The sequence below is a fragment of the Leuciscus leuciscus genome (genome assembly GCF_965113295.1).
Source record: "Leuciscus leuciscus genome assembly, chromosome: 10".
In the NCBI taxonomy this organism is placed as follows: Eukaryota; Metazoa; Chordata; class Actinopteri; order Cypriniformes; family Leuciscidae; genus Leuciscus; species Leuciscus leuciscus.
Genome location: NC_138734.1, coordinates 5,206,498 through 5,228,505, shown reverse-complemented (window position 1 = coordinate 5,228,505; position 22,008 = coordinate 5,206,498). Strand labels below are relative to the sequence as shown.

At 40.6% G+C, this 22,008-nt stretch overlaps 1 protein-coding gene and 1 long non-coding RNA gene across 2 annotated transcripts in view; both read left to right on the top strand.

The window, feature by feature from the left end:
* LOC309507863 overlaps window positions 1-22,008 on the top strand; it is a 469,488-nt gene that overhangs the window by 368,661 nt on the left and 78,819 nt on the right. The gene's annotated exons all lie outside the window — the stretch shown is intronic.
* Window positions 11,079-21,679, top strand: lbhl (LBH regulator of WNT signaling pathway, like). Its single transcript, XM_082181854.1, has 4 exons — window positions 11,079-11,445; window positions 17,737-17,812; window positions 19,296-19,575; window positions 20,764-21,679. The coding sequence occupies exons 1-4, from the start codon at window positions 11,324-11,326 to the stop codon at window positions 20,832-20,834; spliced, it is 549 nt and encodes a 182-aa protein (XP_082037980.1). The 5' UTR covers window positions 11,079-11,323; the 3' UTR covers window positions 20,835-21,679.

Below are 22,008 nucleotides of genomic sequence, written 5' to 3'. Positions count from 1 at the left end.
GCAGCTTCAAATGCTCGACACGATCCCAACCGAGGAATAAGGGTCTTATTTAGCCAAACGATCAGTCATTTTCACAAAAAAATTTTTTTTAAATATACTTTTTAACCACAAATGCTCATCTTGCACTAGCTCTGCGATGCGCTACACATTACATCCCCACGTTGGAAAGGTCACACGTGATGTAGGCGGAAGTACCGACCCAGGGTTTACAAAGTGAACGTGCAAAGACTATGTCAAACGCCTGTTACAAAAGTAAAACAATGATGTCGGACGATTTTGAAGTTGGAGGAGAAAATGAGATGGAGTTTTTCATCCTACCTTTTCCTGTCACATTGATCTTTCCAACGCCATTACGTCCCGCGTGAAGTCGTGGACGTGCATCGCAGAACTATAGTTCAAGACGAGCATTTCTAGTTAAAAATATATATAAATGTTTTTTAGTTTTTTTTTAAATAACTGATCGTTTCACTAGATAAGACCCTTATTCCTCATTTCCAGTGCACTGCTATTGCGATACTAGTGTTTTCTGGGTGTCAAAAGCGCCTGACCTCAAGATACATGGCTTTGGTTGCTATTTCATTGGGAATGTGTGGGATTTTTTTCCCTCATTGTATCGTCTATCAGGTGGAAACGGTGCAACCCATTGGTCCCCGTTGAAGTCCACTATATGGAGAAAAATCCTGTAATGTTTTCCTCAAAAACATAACTTTCTTCTTTCCGACTGAAGAAAGGAAGACATGAACATCTTTGATGGGGGTGAGTAAATTATCAGGACATTTTAATTCTGGAGTGAACTAGTCCTTTAAGACATGTATTTTAACTTCTGTGCTGATTATGCAGGAGAAACATACAGACAACGGCGCCTCCTCCTGGTCACAGATAGCAGGACACCATGATTTGTTCCCATTCAGAGAACATTATAGAAGTACATCATCCACTCCTTCCAACTGAATAGAGAAATGACAGACATGAGCCAAGAGAGAGTGATTTACGTGCTTCTGCAACAGGCTGAAGGCTATTTTGGGAGAGATTGTGACGGATGGAAAGACGGATGGCCTTCAGATGCAGCAATCAGCTGGTTCTTGTGCAGAATATTTTCTTAACATCCGAAAGACGAGGTAATTCGTGTAATAGAAATTTTTATTCCAGCCAGCATAATACCATACATGGTGTGGAAATATTTACTCTAGCCAGCTTAAAACCATGGTGTTAAAGAAACTGCAAGTTGCATATCATCTTCTTCCTTACTGCTGAAGAACGAGGTCAAAATTACATTTACAGAAAGGACAGTTTGTTCTTTCTAAATACAGATAAGCTCGCTTGCACTAAGAGCAAAGGTGTTGCATTGGAAAATATATACTCGATTGTTTTTAATGACATATATGTGTAAGTGTGTGCGCATAAAGGGGTGTTAGAATAAGTGTGATAGGTTTTCTGTATATAAGCTGGGCAAAAAGGAGAAGTCAGCGCGCTTCTCATATCAGACTCTGACTGATGTGTGAATGGCTTTTCTTGCAAGAAATAAAGATCTTTTTAACTTTTGAAATTTCCAGCTGTTTTCCAATTATTGTTTAAAGTCTAGAAAGAATTTCCACGACATTCGACATCACTAATCATCCAGTTTCTGTGTCCACTCAAAACATTTTCCAAATAACGGCTGAAATGCCAATTATAAATGGCAGAATATGGCACGAACCCCACATCCAAACACACAACAACAGTATAAACATTTTTCCAAAACCTGTGAGTCACATTATGTGGCGATACTGTGCATGCGAATGCATTTGTGTAATTTTGTTAAAAGCGTTTCCACATGCCTGTCATGATATTATCATGATCATATCATAAATGACTTATTAAATATGAGTTTTACTTGTGTGTGGACAGACATGACAAGTGAACTGTATTCACCAGGGGGCGATCTAACCTCATCATGGTCCAGTGACACTCAATCTCATTAAATGAAAGTATAGTAGATCCTGCATCCAATCCAGCAATAGTGCATGACAAAAATGAGAACAGAAATTTGACAAAAGTGAAGTTTTTTTCCCATAGTTTTGCTTGCTTGTTTGGCTTTTAAAATGTATGTTTTATTTGGCAAACTGAAACAGAAATATATCTTTTTTTATATTATTTTGATAGAAATGAATACCTTTATTCAGTACGGATTTCTATTTCAAATAAATGCTGTTCGTTTGAACTTTCTATTCCTAAAGAATCCTGAAAAACAACGCATCACGGTTTCCACAAAAATGTGAAGCAGCACAACTGTTTTCAATTGATAATAATTGATAATGTTGATAATAATGTTTGTTTTTTTGAGCAGCAAATCAGCTTATTAGAATGATTTCTGAAGGGTCATGTGACACTGAAGACTGGAGTAATGATGCTGAAAATTCAGCTTTACATCATAGGACTAAATTAGCCTACATTTTAAAAATATATTCAAATGGAAAACAGTTATTTGAAATTGTATTAATATTTCATAATATTAGTGCTTTTCCTGTATTTTTGATGATATAAACGCAGCCCTAAAGCATAAGAGACACTTTCAAAAGCATTAAAAAATATATATATATCTTGCCAACCCCAACTGTTTGAACACTGGTTCAAGAAATACAGCAACAAAACCAGCATATAGGAGCCAAAACACTGTACATATTATTTGGGATATGGAATAACCTTATATTTGATTTATAAGGGTTATATTACTACATTAATAGCTTATTGCTAATAGTAGTCAAACATAACTTTATTAAAAGATTATTATTTCTCAGTTATGTTTCTTAGTAATGTTAAGGAGGTTTACAGAAAACGATCATTGATATAATTTGAATTATAAATGCTGTTTTTGTGATTTGGAAACAATGAAAACCATTTTCTGTTTAGCTCAGGGTTTAGGTTGAATTTAGGGCTACCGCCCCTTTAAGAGAATTGTGCTGGGTTTCCCGCAATACCGTTGAAGCGTCATAACTGACTTTGGACGCTCGGAGCCAGCGGTGAACTAGGACCTGAGCGATATAGTTTTCTTACCGTAGCCTATGGACGTTACATTGTCTTAGAAATATCAGACAGCATTAGTTTTGGTTTAAGAAACATTTATTTTATTACTCCTGTAAAAAGATTTCACTGTGGGACCTGAATAAACGGTCATTTTTTGTTATCCTTTGACATTGGAGTCCAGTGGAGCTTTCTTTTTGCCCTGATACAACGTTCTACGGCACGAGTAACTAACTTTCGCAAGGGATTGGACTGCTGGCCCTGACATAGTAAGAAAACTGTGCTCTAAAAAAAAAAAGGATTCAAGAATCACAAACTGCTGGAGCTCTGTAAGGAAGGAAAAGAAGCAGATTGGTGGGCAGTGAGTACTGAAGAAAAGAGAATGTGGATGCTATTTGTGCCTTTTCTGTTGAGTGGAGACGTCAAAGTTTAACATGCTTGTTGCTAATTAGCTAAGTTGGTGCAACTTACTATTTGTAGCAAGTGCTGACAGCCTCTTGTGAGAGTGATTGAGAAACGTCTTCACCAGGCAAATAGGCAAATTGATTTTTTGGTTCTCTCTGTAACTTAAATTCATCAAGATGAGCCAAGCAGACTATTCAACCCCACAACCTGAACCTACTGAAGCTAGACAGGTTAAAGTCACAGCCAAGGCTTATGAAGAAAAAGTCCGTCATGCCATTAATAAAAGGAAAAACAAGCTAGGTCAGCTAACCAGCAAAATGAATCAGATAACTCAGTCAATGGATGAAGGTGACGACAGTAACCTGCCAGCTGTAGAGAAAATGTTATCAGTAGAGTTCAATAAACTGTTTGGAGAGTTTTGTGAACTAAATACATCAGTCAAAGTGTTACTGGATGAAACATCAGAAATGAATGCAGATCAGGAAGGATGGTTTAAGCCGAAGGCCGATATGTTTTATAACTTTGCTACTAAGGCTGAGAAATGGATAAAAGAGGTGTATCAGCGCATAGCCGAGGCTAAAAAGACAAATGAGGAGATTTCTCCTGAAGATAGTGCATCAGTGGCTATTGCTTCGAGAAAGTTAAGGAAAGGGTCTAAAGCACCATCCTCAGTACATTCCAAAGCATCCTCTGCATCAGCGGCCCGTCTGAAGGCTGAATTAGAGAGAGCTGAGCTACAAGCTCGAGCTTTCACTCTAAAACAAAAACAACTACTTGATGAACAGGAAGCTAAGATAAAAGCTGAGAGAGAGGAGTTGCAAATGCAGATCGCGCTTGCCGCCTCCGATGCTAAGTGCAGAGTACTAGAGGAGTTTGAAGGTATCAGAGCCTGGTCTAGAGTTAGCCAGCAAGATGGTATGAACTCTTACATAGAGAAAGCAAAGCACACGGTACCACAAGCTCCTAGGCAAGCTACGACTACTCACCAAGCAGAAGTCAAAATAGAACCTGCTCGCAGAGGTAGCCATGGAGCCCCTACTAGGGATGTGAGGATGGAACAGGAGACTTTGCTACAAGAATCTTCGCCATTATCCATTATTGACTTCCTAATGAAACAACAGAACCTCGCTACCCTGCCACCTCAGAAGATTCCAATATTCAAGGGGGACCCTATGGAATACAGGCTATTCATCAGGGCCTTTGAACATGGAGTAGAGGATAAGACGGATAGTGACAGGGACCGGCTGTACTACATGGAGCAGTACACGGATGGGCAGCCGAGAGAGCTTATACGAAGTTGTTTTCACATGGAACCGCAAACTGGCTATCGTGAAGCCAAGAGGCTCTTAAAGGAGCACTTTGGTAATGGATATAAGATTTCAATGGCGTACATCGACAAAGCACTGGCCTGGCCGACAATCAAGTCAGATGACGGAGAAGCACTTCACTCCTTTGGCCTTTACCTCACAGGATGCCTCAACGCAATGTCGGATGTAGAGTACATGCAAGAGCTTGACAGTGTGTCCAATATGCGAGCTATCGCTGCCAAGTTTCCATACAAGCAGAGGGAGAGGTGGAGAAGCAAAGCATGTGCTCTCCTAGAGAAGGAGCAACGCAGCGCTAAGTTCAGGGACCTTGTCGGCTTTGTGATTCAGCAAGCGGAAGAAGCCCTCCACCCACTCTTCGGCGACATTACGGATGGAAACAAGAGCCATGTAAGGGCTCACAAGACTGAGAAATCAGCCAGAACGAGTGGTGCTCAGAGAAGCTTCACTACTGCAGCCACAGCAGTCAAGAATCCGGCAGAGACAAAATTAAAGCCCAAGGGAGAATCACTGTGTGCTTTCTCGACCCCTTGTCTCTTCTGCCAAGGAGAACAGCACACCTTGGAACACTGCAAAAGGATGAAAAGGTCTCTTCACAAGGAGAAGATCGACTTTCTTAAGAGTAAAGGACTATGCTTCAGTTGCCTGAAACAAGGACACATGAGCAAGGCCTGCGATGAGAAGATGGCCTGCCAGGTGTGCCAGCTTACTCACCCGACAGTTCTCCATAAGAAGAATAAGGATGCTACTGATGAAGCAAGGCAGAAGGAGCCATTGACTGACACGTCCAAAAACACAAAGCACAAGGTGGAACGAGCAGATGGAGAATCCAGTTCAGTAGTAAGTGGATGCATCAATGCAGAGATGAGGACCTGCAAAGCTACTGGGGCCGGCAATGTTAATAGTGTTCTGGCGATCGTTCCAGTACATGTCAAGGCCAAGAAAGGTAATAAGATTGTGACTACTTATGCGTTCCTCGACCCAGGCAGCAATGTCACCTTCTGCACAGAGAAGTTAATGGCCTCACTCAATGTCACAGGGAGGAAAACAAGTATTCTGCTGAAGACCATGGGAGGCGAGCGGCTGGTGAGCAGCCAAGTGGTGTCTGGTCTGGAAGTCAGCGGCATGGATGGCAACAGCTTCCTGGAGCTGCCCAACATCTATTCTCAGAGGGTGATCCCGGCACGTGAACAGAACATCCCTCTGCAGGAGGAAGTAGACAAGTGGCCTCATCTCAGTCAAGTGAAGATCCCAAAGATTCAGGCAGAGGTAGATCTTCTCATCGGGACTGACGTACCCAAGGCCATGGAGCCGTGGCAGGTGATACCCAGCGTGGAAGATGGGCCATACGCGGTAAAAACACGACTGGGCTGGATTGTCAATGGTCCTCTCCGTGGAGTCAACAGCCATGACACGACTAGTGGACTCATACAGGTCACTTCCAATCGCATATCAGTGGCTACGCTAGATGAGCTGTGGAACCATCAACAGTTCAAGATCGACTTTCCAGAGTGTCAAAACGACCGTGTAGAGATGTCAAGGGAAGACATCCAGTTTCTGGAAATGGTCTCGCAGTCAGCAAAACTCATAGAAGGTCACTACAGCATCGGTTTACCACTGAGGAACACAGTTTTCAAGATGCCGAACAACAGGAAAGTAGCTGAACAGCGAGCTCTCAACTTAAAGAAGAAGTTCATAAAGAGTCCTCAGTTTCATGCTGAATACTCTGCGTTTGTGGAAGACTGGATCGTGAAGGATTACGCTGTCAAGGTTCCCAATGAAGAGATCAGCCGTAGCGATGGAAAGGTGTGGTACTTGCCACATCATGGCGTATATCATGCTAAAAAGTTGAAGATCCGAGTGGTGTTCGATTGTGGGGCGTCCTTCCAAGGCACCACATTGAATGATCAGCTCCTACAGGGGCCGGATCTGACGAGTACTCTGCTTGGTGTCATCACAAGGTTTCGGCAAGAGGTTGTGGCTGTCATGGCAGATGTGGAAGCCATGTTCCACCAGGTACGGGTACCGGCTGAAGATGCTGACCTTCTGCGGTTTCTCTGGTGGCCCTCTGGTGACATCAGACAAGACATCGCAGAGTACCGAATGAGGGTGCACATATTCGGTGCCACCTCATCTCCGAGTTGTGCCACGTTTGCCCTACAGAAGTGTGCACACGACAGCAGAGGTCAGTACAATGCTGCAAGTGTTGACACAGTACTACGCAACTTCTATGTTGATGACTGCCTCAAGTCTGTCTGCTCAGAAGAGGAAGCAGTATCTATGTACAGCGACTTGAGGGCCATCCTTCATTCAGGAGGATTCCGCCTTACGAAGTGGGTGAGCAACAGCAGAGCCGTGCTGTCTGCAATCCCTGTGGAGGAGAGAGCTGAAGAACTAAGAGACCTCAATCTTGACTTGGATATGCTACCTGTCGAACGAGCATTGGGGGTCCGATGGTGTATTGAGAGCGACAACTTCAAATTTAGGATCATCATCCAAGAGAGGCCACCCACAAGAAGAGGCATTCTCTCCGTAGTTGGCTCTATCTACGACCCGCTGGGTATTCTAGCACCGGTGGTCTTGACAGCAAAGCTAATCCTCCAGGAGCTCTGCCGACTCAAGCTGGGATGGGACGATGACATTCCAGAGCACCTCGCTAAAAAATGGAACAGCTGGTTGGAGGATCTTCACTTGCTGAAGGATTTTGGAGTGTCTAGATGCTTCAAGCCCAGGGACTTTGGCAAGGTAATATTCAATCAGCTGCATCACTTTGCAGATGCTAGCCAAGAAGGCTACGGAACGGTGAGTTACTTGCTGCAGGAGAACGAAGAAAACAAGCTTCACGTTGCCTTCGTCATGGCAAAGGCCAGGGTGGCACCCCTCAAGCCCCTCACCATCCCACGCATGGAACTAGCGGCAGCTACCATGGCAGCGCGCATGGACAAAGCCCTGAGGTCAGAAATGGAACTCCACTTGGACGAATCTGTGTTCTGGTCAGACAGCACCACGGTGCTTAAGTACATCGGAAATAGAACCAGCCGATTTCGCACCTTCGTCGCTAATCGAGTGGAAATTATTTTGAAGCTGTCAGAAGTTAGACAGTGGCGACATGTAAATACAGCCAAGAATCCTGCTGACATTGCTTCAAGAGGACTCGACGTGAGATCCTTCCTGCGCAATGAGTCATGGATAAAGGGGCCGGACTTTCTCACAAAGCCAGAGGAGGAATGGCCACAGAACCCAGACAACCATGGGGACCTAACCTCAGAGGACCCAGAGGTAAGGAAAGCCATGGTCAACACTACTGCAGTCGAGGAGCAGTTGGACACAGTGCATCGGTTCCTTGAGTATTACTCCTCCTGGAATCGTCTGAAGAAGGCAGTCAGCTGGATGCTGAAGCTGAGAAACACGCTGCTGACTCTGTGTCGTAAGAGGGAAGAGATGAATGCGTCACTTCCACAGTCTGAGGTCCAGAAAAAGATGAAGATCTTCAAGGAAAGCCTTCCAAAGACCAACCTCACTGTGGAGAACCTCAAGGAAGCGGAGCTTGAGATCATTCGTTTCTGTCAGCGGCGAAAGTACTCTGAGGAGATCTCTATACTTCGGAAAGGTGAAGACGTTAAGATGAGCAGTCACATCTACAAGCTCAAACCCAAACTACAGGAGGGGATCCTTAGAGTAGGAGGAAGACTCAGCAGATCAGTGATGCCTGAAGAGGTGAAACACCCTGCCATCCTACCTAAGGACTTCCATGTGACGGAGCTTATACTCAGAGATATACATGAGTGCGTGGGTCACAGTGGTCGCAACCATGTACTGTCCAAGTTGCGACTGAAGTATTGGGTTCCTGGTGCTCACTCAGCTATAAGAAGAGTCCTATCAAGGTGTGTGACATGTCGACGCTCGCATGGTGCAGCTGGACAACAGCAGATGGCAGATTTGCCCCAGGACAGGGTACTTCCAGATGAACCCCCTTTCACCTACACTGGAGTTGACTACTTCGGTCCGTTCGAAGTCAAACGGGGCAGAAGCTTAGTAAAGAGGTGGGGCGTTATCTTCACCTGCCTGGCTATCCGTGCTGTCCATCTGGAGATGGCATCATCGTTGGACACGGACTCATTCATTGACGCTCTTCGTCGATTTCTAGCGAGACGAGGCCAAGTGAAAACCCTCCGTTCAGATAATGGGACTAATTTTGTGGGGGCGGAGAAGGAGCTAAAGAGAGCTATGGAGGAATGGAATGTCTCCAAGATTGAAAGCAGTCTGCGTCAGAGGGGCATCCAGTGGATTTTCAACCCCCCGACTGGTTCCCACCATGGCGGCGTCTGGGAACGGATGATTCGGTCGGTCAGGAAGATCCTCAGTAGCACTGTAAGACTTCAAACTCTGGATGAGGAAGGCCTGCACACCGTCTTGTGTGAGGCAGAAGCCATCATCAACAGTCGACCTATAACCAAAGCCTCTAATGACCCATCAGACCTGGAAGCGCTTACCCCCAATCACCTCTTGCTTCTTCAATCAAAGCCTTCTCTGCCACCAGGCCTCTTTATGAAGGAGGATGTCTACGCCCGCAGGAGGTGGAAACAGGTCCAGTATATAGCTGACATATTCTGGAAGCGATGGACAAGAGAATACCTCCCGCAGTTACAGGAAAGGCAGAAGTGGACTCGTGCTTCCCGGAACTTCGCTGAGGGGGACATCGTCTTGATCGTCGATGATTCTGCGCCCCGCAACTCCTGGGTCCTTGGTAAGATCATCGAGGTGGTTCCAGACGCGCACGGGCTCGTGCGCCGGGTCCGCATCAAGACGAAGACAACCACATTAGATAGACCCATTACCAAGGTCTGTCTTCTCCAAGAAGCTGTATGAGGCGGTGCTGAAGACAGCTACAGAGACACTCGACAGTTATTAGTTATTAGTTTAAGTTTGTTGGCTCCTTGTTGTTTTGTAAGGTAATTGTTTCTGAAATAAGAAAAAATTAGGGGCCGGAATATAGGAGCCAAAACACTGTACATATTATTTGGGATATGGAATAACCTTATATTTGATTTATAAGGGTTATATTACTACATTAATAGCTTATTGCTAATAGTAGTCAAACATAACTTTATTAAAAGATTATTATTTCTCAGTTATGTTTCTTAGTAATGTTAAGGAGGTTTACAGAAAACGATCATTGATATAATTTGAATTATAAATGCTGTTTTTGTGATTTGGAAACAATGAAAACCATTTTCTGTTTAGCTCAGGGTTTAGGTTGAATTTAGGGCTACCGCCCCTTTAAGAGAATTGTGCTGGGTTTCCCGCAATACCGTTGAAGCGTCATAACTGACTTTGGACGCTCGGAGCCAGCGGTGAACTAGGACCTGAGCGATATAGTTTTCTTACCGTAGCCTATGGACGTTACATTGTCTTAGAAATATCAGACAGCATTAGTTTTGGTTTAAGAAACATTTATTTTATTACTCCTGTAAAAAGATTTCACTGTGGGACCTGAATAAACGGTCATTTTTTGTTATCCTTTGACATTGGAGTCCAGTGGAGCTTTCTTTTTGCCCTGATACAACGTTCTACGGCACGAGTAACTAACTTTCGCAAGGGATTGGACTGCTGGCCCTGACACAGCAAGTGATTCTTCACATACCAACTAGAGAAAAAGCTCCAGAAAAATTAAGTATCATCATAATTCATGCTAGTGATTCATGGTAATAAATAGTAATCCCGGAAAAACCTAAGTATTTAGTCTGCTGAATCTGCAATGACGAACCTCAGCACTCTCGAAACTATGTCAAGCCTGTTTATGTCGAAACTATTCCGGTTTAGATCTGCTGCTATTTTTGTTTTGTGCTGAATATTTAAAAAGCTATCGTAAATGAAGTGGCACAGCATTTCTGATCAAAAGCAAGGAAGTCTACACACTTATAATATCTGTTTGGTTCGGGAACCAGGTTTAGTCTTAAATGCTACCAGGCCAGTTAAGAAGTGTTTGTTTCGGATTAGTGCGCACTGGCACTCATCTAATCAGTGTAAGTGTAGGGACAAATGCCTGATCTCAAGCTATATATATCTAACCCCTCGCAACCTAAATGCAACTTAATACCCAGAACAGTCCAGATCTGGTGAGATGGTGAGATATTTTCATCTAATAAAACCGCACAGAGTGAAATGCATGTTTAATTCAGCCATTTTTGAAGTTATAGATATAGCATCAGGTTGAACATAAGATGTACACTAGCTAGTGAGTGCACACCTGGAGCGTGTGCCAGGGCGGATCATGCCCTTACGTCACCGGCCCCGCCATACTAATCGACACAGACACTAATCCAGCTCTTCTATAAAGCCTTTCTCCTCTGCCCAGGAGGAGAGAGAGAGAGAGAGAGAGAGAGAGAGAGGATAGGAGAGGAGTTTAGGATAAAGACAGTAAGGCAATCATAGAGGGACATGACTGCTTGATGTGCTGTGACATTTCAGTGCTCGATTGGAGTATCAGCTTGCAGTGTTTTTCCTATTGTGCCTGCCATTAAGCCTAGGGTTGCAGGCCTTCATTGTGCAGTGCGCTCTCAGGCTTCGCGCTGGAAGAACGGTGCCCCCCGATGGGGCCTGTGGAGGGGCAGTGCTGTGGGACCTGCCCCTCTCTGCCCCCTATCATCATCCCAGGCCTGGGCAGCGTGGAGCTCTGCAGCGACCAAGAGGACGACTGCCTTCCCACAGACGGGTAGGACACCATACATATTCTGTGTGTGTGATTGCGCAAGACTGAACAGATGGCTTGTGCTGGATATATGTAATAGGGGACAAACATTTATGATGTTAATGCCTTTTAGGCCTAAGACATGGTAGATACGCTGGATTTATAGCTTAATGGCATGTTTGTAAACAGACAATGATTTAGCTTTTCACTGTAAATTATGTCAGCAATTTTCAAGGGGAAAAAAGCCACATTTAATTTGTAATTAAAATGAATTTACAACCACGTATACATTTTCATAGTAAAAATTTTACGTAAACAACTGTAAAAAATAAATTTAAAAATAATTATATATAAATTGTATTATATACAATATATAAATTGTGATATCTCCGCGATATATTAAAAGCTTAATATATAGTACATCCTAGTTTACCTGCATTCTATACAGGAAATATTGGCATGATTGTTTATATCATTGCAAACTGTATTATTGCACAGCTCTATATATAAAGTTGGATCAAATTAAATCCAACTTTATTTGCATATACAGTACACTTACGTAAACCTATAAATACTATATAGCAAATCTCTAGTGCCTAATTTTTTATTTCATCACAAAAAGTTACTATATTATCGCACAGCTCTTTATATAAAGTTGATTATAGTTTATAGGTGTGTCCAACTTTATTCGGTATACTCACATAAAGCAATATATACTATATATAGCAACTGTTGATTGCTTGTATCATCACAGAATGTAAACTATATTATCACCCAGCTGTAATCTGCTAAATACGACTAGGCATGAAGATATTAAAATATTATAAACATGAAAAATCATGGTTTTCAGTGAAGCTGCTGATAGGTGGGTTTGGAAAACATTCCTGATTCCTACATGATCACATTTTACATAATTTTTTCCACTTTTATTACACAAAACAACTTAGAGCATCTTCAAAGTGCTTATAGTGCTTTTGTATTCCCTGAATATCAAAGTGAGCTACAGAAACTTATGATCATTTCGGGGTGACAGTATAATTGTAGTGCTATTTTCTCAGTTTAATCAACCTGCGTTTACCATATTATCGGTTATAGTTGTAAGACTCTATGTGCTAGTTGCTCCAAATGGCCACAAAATGATGAGTGATCATGTATGTTATGGGCGTAAAGGTGTGGTAAAATCCAGCTGCTGAATAAGAGACGTGTGTCCTGAATCTGTGAGCTAACCTGTCGAGAGCATGCGCAGCTGCTGCCTCGTGCCGGAGAGAAATCTGTTCCGTTAGCTTGTTAATGACTTACCACAGACAGCAGGAGCAGGCAGGATTACACCGCTAACTGCTAGCCAGCTGTCGTCACACAGACATTAGCAGATAAGTGACCTCCAAAGGTTTGTGTGAGAAAAAACGGTTGTTTCACAAACACTGAAAGCAGTGATGAAGTTCCTCTTTTGCTGACTGAAAGAAGACAGAATATAAAAAAAGTAATGTCAGGATAATGTGTTCAGTCAGCTTGTCATAACAGAATGAATCCCTTTTAGCTACATTATCCCTATGTCATGTGATCTACTTCTGGCCTAGAAAGAAAGATGAAAATGTTAAGTAAACTTAAGAACATCAGGTGACGTTAAATTCTGATACTTTATTATTTTGATAGAGAGAAGTATGAACTGTAAACAGGTTGTGGCTTTTCAGAGAGAGCTGACCTGCATTTTACTATACTTCCCCGGTGTCTGATGGCTTAAACTGACACACACACACACACACACACACACACACACACACACACACACACACACACACACACACACACACACAAACATTTATGATACAGGTCTTCAGGCATCCTTAATCCCTGTCAAGCCCCTCAGGGAGAAAATAAACAGATTTGGAACATGAAGGATAAAAATAATTTCAAAATAACCTATCCTTTAAAGACACACAAATCTCATTTCTGTGAAGGATTAATAAAATATCTATATATCTATCTATCTATCTATCTATCTATCTATCTATCTTAATTTTGATAAACCAATATCGATTTTTAAATCTCAAGATCTTTATGCTATAAGCTTTCATGGTAAGTTTTGCACTTTGTTACTTTTTTTTTTATATGAAACTAAGTCTCAGCCTTCCATGAAAGCAGTGATGAACAGACTATGAATAAAAAAGTGATTTGAACCCAGAATCATTGTTTTCCATCCAAATGAATAAAACACTCACTGAACTAAAAACTAAACAAAAAATCACTGAATATTGTTTGTAGCGGGTCTCCCATCCAGTAATCGCAATAAGCGTTGTACTTTATTGTTTTTTTATATGAAACAAAGTTTCAGCTTTCAAAATTTTGTCAATTATATCAGTCATGCAAACAATAAATAGCTTACCGTTTTGACAGATCGCTGTAGCGCTTCAGGTCAAAGGGCACGTGAACCGATCATCACTTCCGCCTCACTAGTTAAATCACGAAGTAAACATGAATGAATGTTAGATAGAAAAAGTACAACTTACTGGAATGTATCGTGTCTCGTGTAAATGCCCAATCAGCCGCGGAAAGACGTCAATAAATCAGCTCATGTCAAAACGTAAAGTTACCTCAGGAAAAACTCGTCAATTCAACTAGAAAAAAAAAGAAAGAAAGGATTTTGCTAAATATGCACTATATTACATTTTAATTAGCCTAAATATTTACTTAAATAATGAAACCATCACTAACATGTTAATTTTAATAAATCCGTCATGAAAACGTTTTAATGACAGCCACCACTTAAATGTTTATATTTCAACAACGAATTTGAGTATAGACACAATTATGATGGGCAATTAAAAAGTTGAAATAAAACGTGCAATTTAAATGTTTTAAGTTTAGCCTAAATGTTAAAAGTTTTTATTTGAGTGTTCATTAGCCTTAAAATAATTAGCAACTGAGTTTAATAATTTGGGCTCCTTTGTTAATTTTTAACCTTTAATATTATGTCCCAACTGTTATAGTTTATAGCATTAGTTGAGAGATTGTTTCCTTAAGAAAAATTGACACGTAGGCCTACTTTCGAATCGAGGTCAGATCAAGAGTTTGTGAAACTCTTCTGTGGTGGAAATTTCACTTGTGTAATTACACAGCTGTAATTTTTAAATACATATATTTTTTTCTCAAAATAAATATTTCCTGTGAAATGAAGCACAACACAGATGGATCCTTCGTGGCCTTGCCTACCCCAGAATTCAGTGATGACAGGATTTTTTGTTTTTGAGAGAGAAAATGCCGAATTAGACTTTTAAATGCAAGTATTGGGTTTCAGCTTTCTCAAATATCTAATGACAGGGTGTGTTTACACTTGTTGTCCGGTTCGCTTGGTTTGTTTGGTCTGGGCCAAAAAACAAACACTTTTTTTTTTTTTTTTTACCGAACCAAAAGACACCGAACCTGAAGGCATTGGGATACGTTCACAACCGGATTAGTCGGCTTTTATGACGTAGACCTATTGCCTATTTTGAGACAAAACTTACCGAACATCCAAAACAATGATGTGTGCTGGGATAAACTGCTTGTTGTATGTGCATAGATATTATGGTATTTTGACAGGTATTTTGCAGCAGGAATCCCTCCGTCACACACAAATGAAGATCTGCTGCGAGGAGACGCTTTTCTGACACCTGTACTGAACTGTGATGAGCATCATCTAACTATGATTAGCAAAAAACTATATGCGTGCGTGAGCACTCTTTCCTTTGAACCGCGCTAACATTCGCAGCAGGGTTCGTTTTAATCCAGCCAAACATGCCAAGTGTGAAAGTGATTCAAATGTTGACTTATATGTCACTAAGATGCGATTAATATATAGTTTATACTCTTTATTATATACAGAAATGGACCATGGTGAACATATTTAGACAGTTTATGAACCCTGTTTTGTTAACAACGCTCAGTCCGACCTTTCGCGGCCTTCGAAGGATGCAGCCTCTGAATTGGGACACAGCCCTAGTGATTGACTCCAGCACAACTCTTGAAATTCAGTTAGGCCTACATCAAGCCTTAATGTGATTGGTTAACTAGGCACACGTGATCCCTGCCATCTCCAAATAATAGCACCATCTCTGCTAGAAAGTGTGTTGGATTAGATGTGCTGGTTAGAGTTAAACTCTGCAGGATTCTGACCCTCCAGAACCAGGATTGCCTAATTTGGCCTGGTTCACACTGATGAGCATGTAGTGATTAAATTATTTTTATAGTCTATCATTAAATGTCTGGATCAGGGACGGGGGTAAAACATTAACGCCTTTATATTAAAGGCCCTTTAAAATAGCAACAATAAATGATGAAGGCATGGAAAATCTTTAAAAGAAATTATCAAATGTTTTCATAAAAATCAACCCCATAGAGGTTACGACAGAGTTCACCAAAGTTGAAGAAACACCTACATATTTACCTTTTAGAGAAGTTCACCACTGCATTGCAAAACTACAGATAACATTCCGATAGTCACTGAAAAAGTCTCATTTATCACTTCCTTCCTACTAACAGTCACTTCCTACTGACTGTTTAGAACAGCATACTATGTATTTATGCATAACATAGGTTAGAAATTCTCTGTATGCACTGAATACCCAGATGACAGGTTTCAGCATGGTCTAGTCTAGTTAGTCCCATAACCTCAACATCTGGCTGCAAAAGCATTGTTTTTTTTTTAATGCAGTGGAAGACTTTTTGGATAAAAGCATTTGCCAGTTTTGCCTATTCTGCACATCAGAGTGTATTGGAAAAACAATATTTGAGCATGCCATTCATTTTTGATTGTGATTAAATACTCACTTCACAGAATATATATCCCACAATGCAATGCTCTCAACTTGACATTCCATTTCTAGTGTGACAAATGAACCAGAATTACTGTAATAACAGCCGTGATATTTTCTTTATTTGTTTGAAATACAGCAAGACATTTTTACACAAAATTGAATTTAAAAGGTAAAATAACGGTATTTATTTCCAAGATTATAACTGGATGCCACTCACCATCAACATGATTAGCAGCAATATCACTGTTGTGAGTTGGTTTACAAACTATAATAAAAAAGTATAGTGCATAATGCACAGTGTTCTGTAAGTAGTTTTCATATCTGCAGTGGTGATGACCCACAATGCAATGCTCTTATCCAATCTGCTGCTAATGAAAAATGACTATATGAGAACATAATCCATTTGATATAAACGGTCACTGGCTGTCTGTTATAAGCATTGTAATCCAGGTCGTTCAGCAGGGGTTTGAGAGTGGAACGATTAGTCACAGGTCACCTGGGAGCAACTGCGATTAGCAAATCCTACATAGGCCACACCAACTTGTGCCTTGTTTCTTAGAATTATTTTTTAATTCACGTGCCTCGTAATCTTTAATCAAAATATCCTCCCCTCCCTCTTGCAGCATCTCTTCTCTTCTCTGATGATGAGGGCGGGGCAACCTGTCACTCACATGAGATCCACCAATAGCAAACCACAACCATCCAATCAATTCCCCATGGACAAAATCAAGTCCCGCCCTCTATTTTTCATCGCTCGGGAAGCCGTTTCACTCGAATATATGTCACAATAGGGAGAAAAGACTATCGCAATTCTGTTGCATGCTATTATAACACAAGCAAGGGTGTTGTTCCGCAGGTGATATTCAAACATATATTCAACTGTTGATAAACAAGATGTTTTTACATTTTAGACACAATATTGCCATTTACTTTGTGTATTTCTGCTCCGCCAACTGCAATAATTCCAAACGAAGTCAAAGCCATAGTTAAACACTGGATCTCCAAGCAAAACAGACACAGTGGTGGTGTTTTGTTCCTGAATGAATCTGCGTTATTGAATGAATCAGTTCAGTAAATCATGCATACTCACTCATAAAGACTGGCTGAATCGGAATAACATACTACTCATACTATTTACACCAGATAAAGCTTAAGATATAGTACTAGCAACTGTAAGAATTGCATGTTAGTATACTATTCTGAATTCAGGGACTTAATTTTGTTCTCGAATGAATCAGTGTTTTGAAAGTATCCGTTGAATCAATCAGTTATAAAGACAGTCAGTTGCCGCCACCTACTGGTGTAACGATATAACCTACAGAAAGAGTCCAAACTTGCATACTTTTGTTGCTGCTATTCTACATTAGCCCATCATTAATGCACAAGCAGAGTCATTCAGACAGTTACAGTCCAAGTGGTAGTATACTAAAGAGCAATGAGGAGTAGCTGTTACTGTTTCATTGCTATTCCAAACTTTTACATTTATTTTATTTTTCCATATTCCGTGATGTCACTATAACAGAGGGATGGGGTACCCAGAAGCCCAGGCCATGGATGAGTTTCCATTACAGAGAAAAGGGGACAGACTGCCCTTTCAGGTATCAAACCCATCTGTCATCCTTTTATCTTTTCTATGAAGTTTGAATGTATAGATTCATTAATTTTTTTTTTTTTTTTGCCAACATTTAAAGTATTTAAATATTATATTTAATATAATATATAAATTTGTAATGTTTAAAGTCACACATCTTCAACACTTTAGGCCACAAATCACATAAAAAAGCCACCAAAGGGTACACAGACTCTGCTGGACGACAAGTTTGTATACTTAAGTCACCTAGTCCTGTAAAACATATTTACCTTTGGTGACACAGCCTAGGATTTTGCAATCTCTTTTTGGCTCTTCTGTTTTTTTACTTGAGTCTATGATGTAGTTATTCTAATGCTGGTGTGTGTCTTAAAATTCAGTCGAAAGTTCATTGGTTACTTCCACATGTGAACTGTCCAGTGGCAAATGGATTAAGAAATGCAATGGGTCAATTATTTTTAAACCTGGTGCGCTTTATACCATTTTGGCAGTGAATTGGCTGTCTGAGATTAATTTAGCTAATCCTAAAAGAACCCTCTGATCCACGGGCAAAATCTGTAGTCTTTGATTGCTAGTTCGACAGGTTCACCAACAGCCGATTAATGACCATTGTGATTAAATGTAACTTAACTTAACAGAAGTTTTGAGACGCAGTGTGGCTGTGAACAACCAACAGGGGCCGTTTTGACTTTTATTCATTCCCAGGATATGAATTCTTTATTTCAACAATTAAATTTTCAGCAATAAAAATGCTAATTCTTGATATCAGGAATTACATTTCCACCAGTAATAATGATAATTCTTGATATCAGCAATGACTTCATCACTCGCAGAACTACAAATTCTTGATATCAAGAATTACATTTTAAATGGTAAAAACTATATTTGTAATTGTTTTTTCACTAGTTAAATGTCACCATAGGCTGCCATTCAAATTTAATTGTTGATATCAGGAATTGATTTCTTACTAGTTGAAATTCCAATTTCACTTATAAGAAATACAATTCTTACAAGTAAAAATCATAATTTTTTATGTCAATAATTACGTGGTCAAGTGGTCCAGCATTATCAACATTGGCTCAGCCAATGACATGAGTTTGAGGCGGGACTATCTGTTTGTGCAGACAATAAGGGGAAAACTGTTTGGAAACTATTTTTCAGTTCCATTTGGTAACACTAGTTATTCACATCAGCTTTAAATCTCATTTGGGGACTTAAAAGCCACAAATTACATCAATAATGTTGTTATCTTGTAGCAATGCTTATCCACATTTTGTGGTTCCCATATAATAATAACCAATCACAAAAAGTCCCATGAATGTTAATCACGTACCAAAATGTCACAATGGTGTTGAACTTTCATCAGTCACTTTGAGCCACACATGACCGAGCTGAAGCAACCTCAAACAGGAACCCCTGTTGTGCAAACACAATTCAAGACGAAAGATTTCTCCTCCTTATATTACCCTCTCTCTTTCTCCTTTATTTTGCAGATCTTCCCAGATCCAGTAGAAGTGGTTTTGAGCACTGAAGGCACTCTGACCTGCTTGCCCGAGGGGAAGGAGCGCCTGCCGTCCATCGTGGTGGAGCCCACAGATGTCAGTGAGGTGGAGAGCGGGGAGCTGCGCTGGCCCCCGGAAGACATGGACTTCGATGAAGATGAAGATCTGTTCTTGGAGCAGTGCATCCCACCTGCTAACATCGCCGACTGGGGGGAGGATGAAGAAGAGAACTCTGTCATTGAAAACCCCCAGCAGACCACTTCTCTGTTAGGTACTTACAACAGCTTTCACAACCATTCAGAACAAGAACTAGGCCAACATAAAATGTTTGAACATGGTAAAACATGTTAAATGGAGCTATACTATATTTACTACTATACTACTACTACGACTACTATATTTGTAGGCCAACCCGGAAGATAGCATCACCCTGGTTATACGACAAAAACCCAATAGGAATTTCCCATTACGTTGTGGATTATTGCAACAACAACAAAAAAGAAATCTACTTTTTCAACGCAAGTTACTTTGTTTTCCCATTTATTGACTGACACCTCTCCGGTCCCAATATTGAGAGAAATCGGGAGTAAGTACAGAGGCATTGTGTTTTCTGTGTAAACATTACAATACAAGCCAATACAAATGTACTTTATGTATTTAATCTCACTTTATCAACCAATGTCTTTGCTGCTGACCTTCACTGATCCAGTTCATCCATACCAATAAGCAAAAATGACTTCAGATAAACATCACATTTGTGTTTAATTTCATTGTTTTTATTGCTGTAGTAAGAGTGTTGAACTTTATCCTCCTGTGTCCTGTTCTTCTGCCATCTAGCACAGTTAAAAGGTCTGTTTGAGCGGCGCTCTCTACTGTACAGGCGTGAATTTTCACTTCCTTCAGCCTGAGTTTTATTCATGTCACTTTTGGTGTGAAATGGCCTTTATATGTGCCAAAAATATATATTTTTTTAACGAGTTCACACTTACATACAATTAGAGGGAGTAAAGTTGAATGCGTATTTGGCGTGCTGTCGGCTCCGAGCTCAGAGTTCGGCCCGAACCCAGAGTACTCCCGCCCCGTATGTAAATGGTTAGGACTAGAAGAGTGTAGAAGGGGTGGTCGAGGGATGCTGCTAAACTGTCAACGAATTGAGGTGGGACTGCTGAATATATATATATATATACACACCTCTTATCTTTGATTCCTACTCGACCCGCTCCTAGCGCTAACAGCGGCGCTAAAGACCGCAGCCGCTAGCGTTAGCCGCCAGCGTGAAAATAGGTGTTTTGATGCAACACCAAGAGTTTCTGACTTCTTCAAGAACAGCACAATCACAGAGGGTTACTCATTATGTCTACATTACTAGTGCAATGCTCATTTTCAGTTCCTTTTACATTAGAGAATTTGCTTGTTTATATTTGTTTTATAATGTTTTATAATCTCCGTCTGTCTGTAGATCTTCAAACGGATGACTTTAGGGACGACACCCCAACTCTTCCTCCAGAGAGTGCTTCAGCTCTAAACTGATGGACCCCGTCCTGTTCTCAGGGTCACGACATGTTGAACCTGTGCTGCCACGTCTCATGTAAAATGAGTGTAGGACGCTTTCCTGAGCAGCAGCTTACAGAAGAACTCATTGGACCATGCGACTCTGACTGTGGTCGCACATTAACACAAGATTCAATGGACACTTTTAGCATAGCAAAGAGAGCGACGGCAACTTGTGAAGACTGTAGTCATCATGCAAATATATATTGTAAATTAAATAGTAGCTCATTAAGTCATCATAGGTTAAATCACTGCTTATCAGCTCTTTTCCCATTACTTTAGGAACGTGTAGCCACAGTTGTGTCTTTTAAATTGCAAAAATTAGCTTTGGTATGTTTAAACCAGTCAGCATTTTCACAATACCCCTTTATCACGCGGATCTGGGAAAATGCTGTGAAAGAGGAAGGAACATTTTTGTGACGTTACACAGTCATATCATCTGTGGCGGATGTTATGGAGAAGTTGAAACGGAATGTTTAAATATTTATTTTGTTCCGTATCTGCCCCCCTTTTCTTTCCCCCATGTCAGTTTTTGTGTTGATGTATTTCAGTCATGTCTGTGCTGTATAAAGGTGACTTAAATGTCCAAACTACATTTTAACCATCAAGTGCACCTCTGAATAGAACAGAAACACTTCAAACATTGCAGTGTATTGTGTAGGTTTTATACCAAACTGAAAACACAACAGTTTTACTTTGTGTAATGTTTTCCAAAGCAACTTTGTGAAGCATTTCTCTTTGCAATATGTATACAGTGTTTTTCCTCAAATGGTTATTTACCAATATAAAGCAATAAAATACATCAGTGCCACTACTGAAAATAATTTTGTAGTTGTCTCTAACAATTCTGTCCAATCGCACACTGTAAAAAATCCAACTTACGTTTTGTATGACAAATTCAGTTTTTAAAGTTTATTCAACTATTTAACATGAAAAAAGTTGAGAAAAGTTGAGATAACTCAAACACGTAAGTTGAGAAAACTCAAAAAATGTCCTGCAGCTGGTTGCCTTAAACTTTTAAGTTTTCTCAAATTTTTTTTTTTTTTTTTTTACAGTGCAATACAATAATAATAATAATGACAAAACAAAAACAAACACAATCTGCCGATTCAAATGACGTGATTGACAGCATCCCTCTTAGTTCAGGTTCTAA

Coding starts and splice junctions, on each gene's coding strand:
- lbhl (XM_082181854.1), top strand. CDS start 11,324: ATGGGGCCTGTGGAGGGGCAGTGCTGTGGGACCTGCCCCTCTCTGCCC. Junction 11,446..17,736: donor GACTGCCTTCCCACAGACGG/GTAGGACACCAT, acceptor TCACTATAACAG/AGGGATGGGGTACCCAGAAG. Junction 19,576..20,763: donor GCAGACCACTTCTCTGTTAG/GTACTTACAACA, acceptor GTCTGTCTGTAG/ATCTTCAAACGGATGACTTT.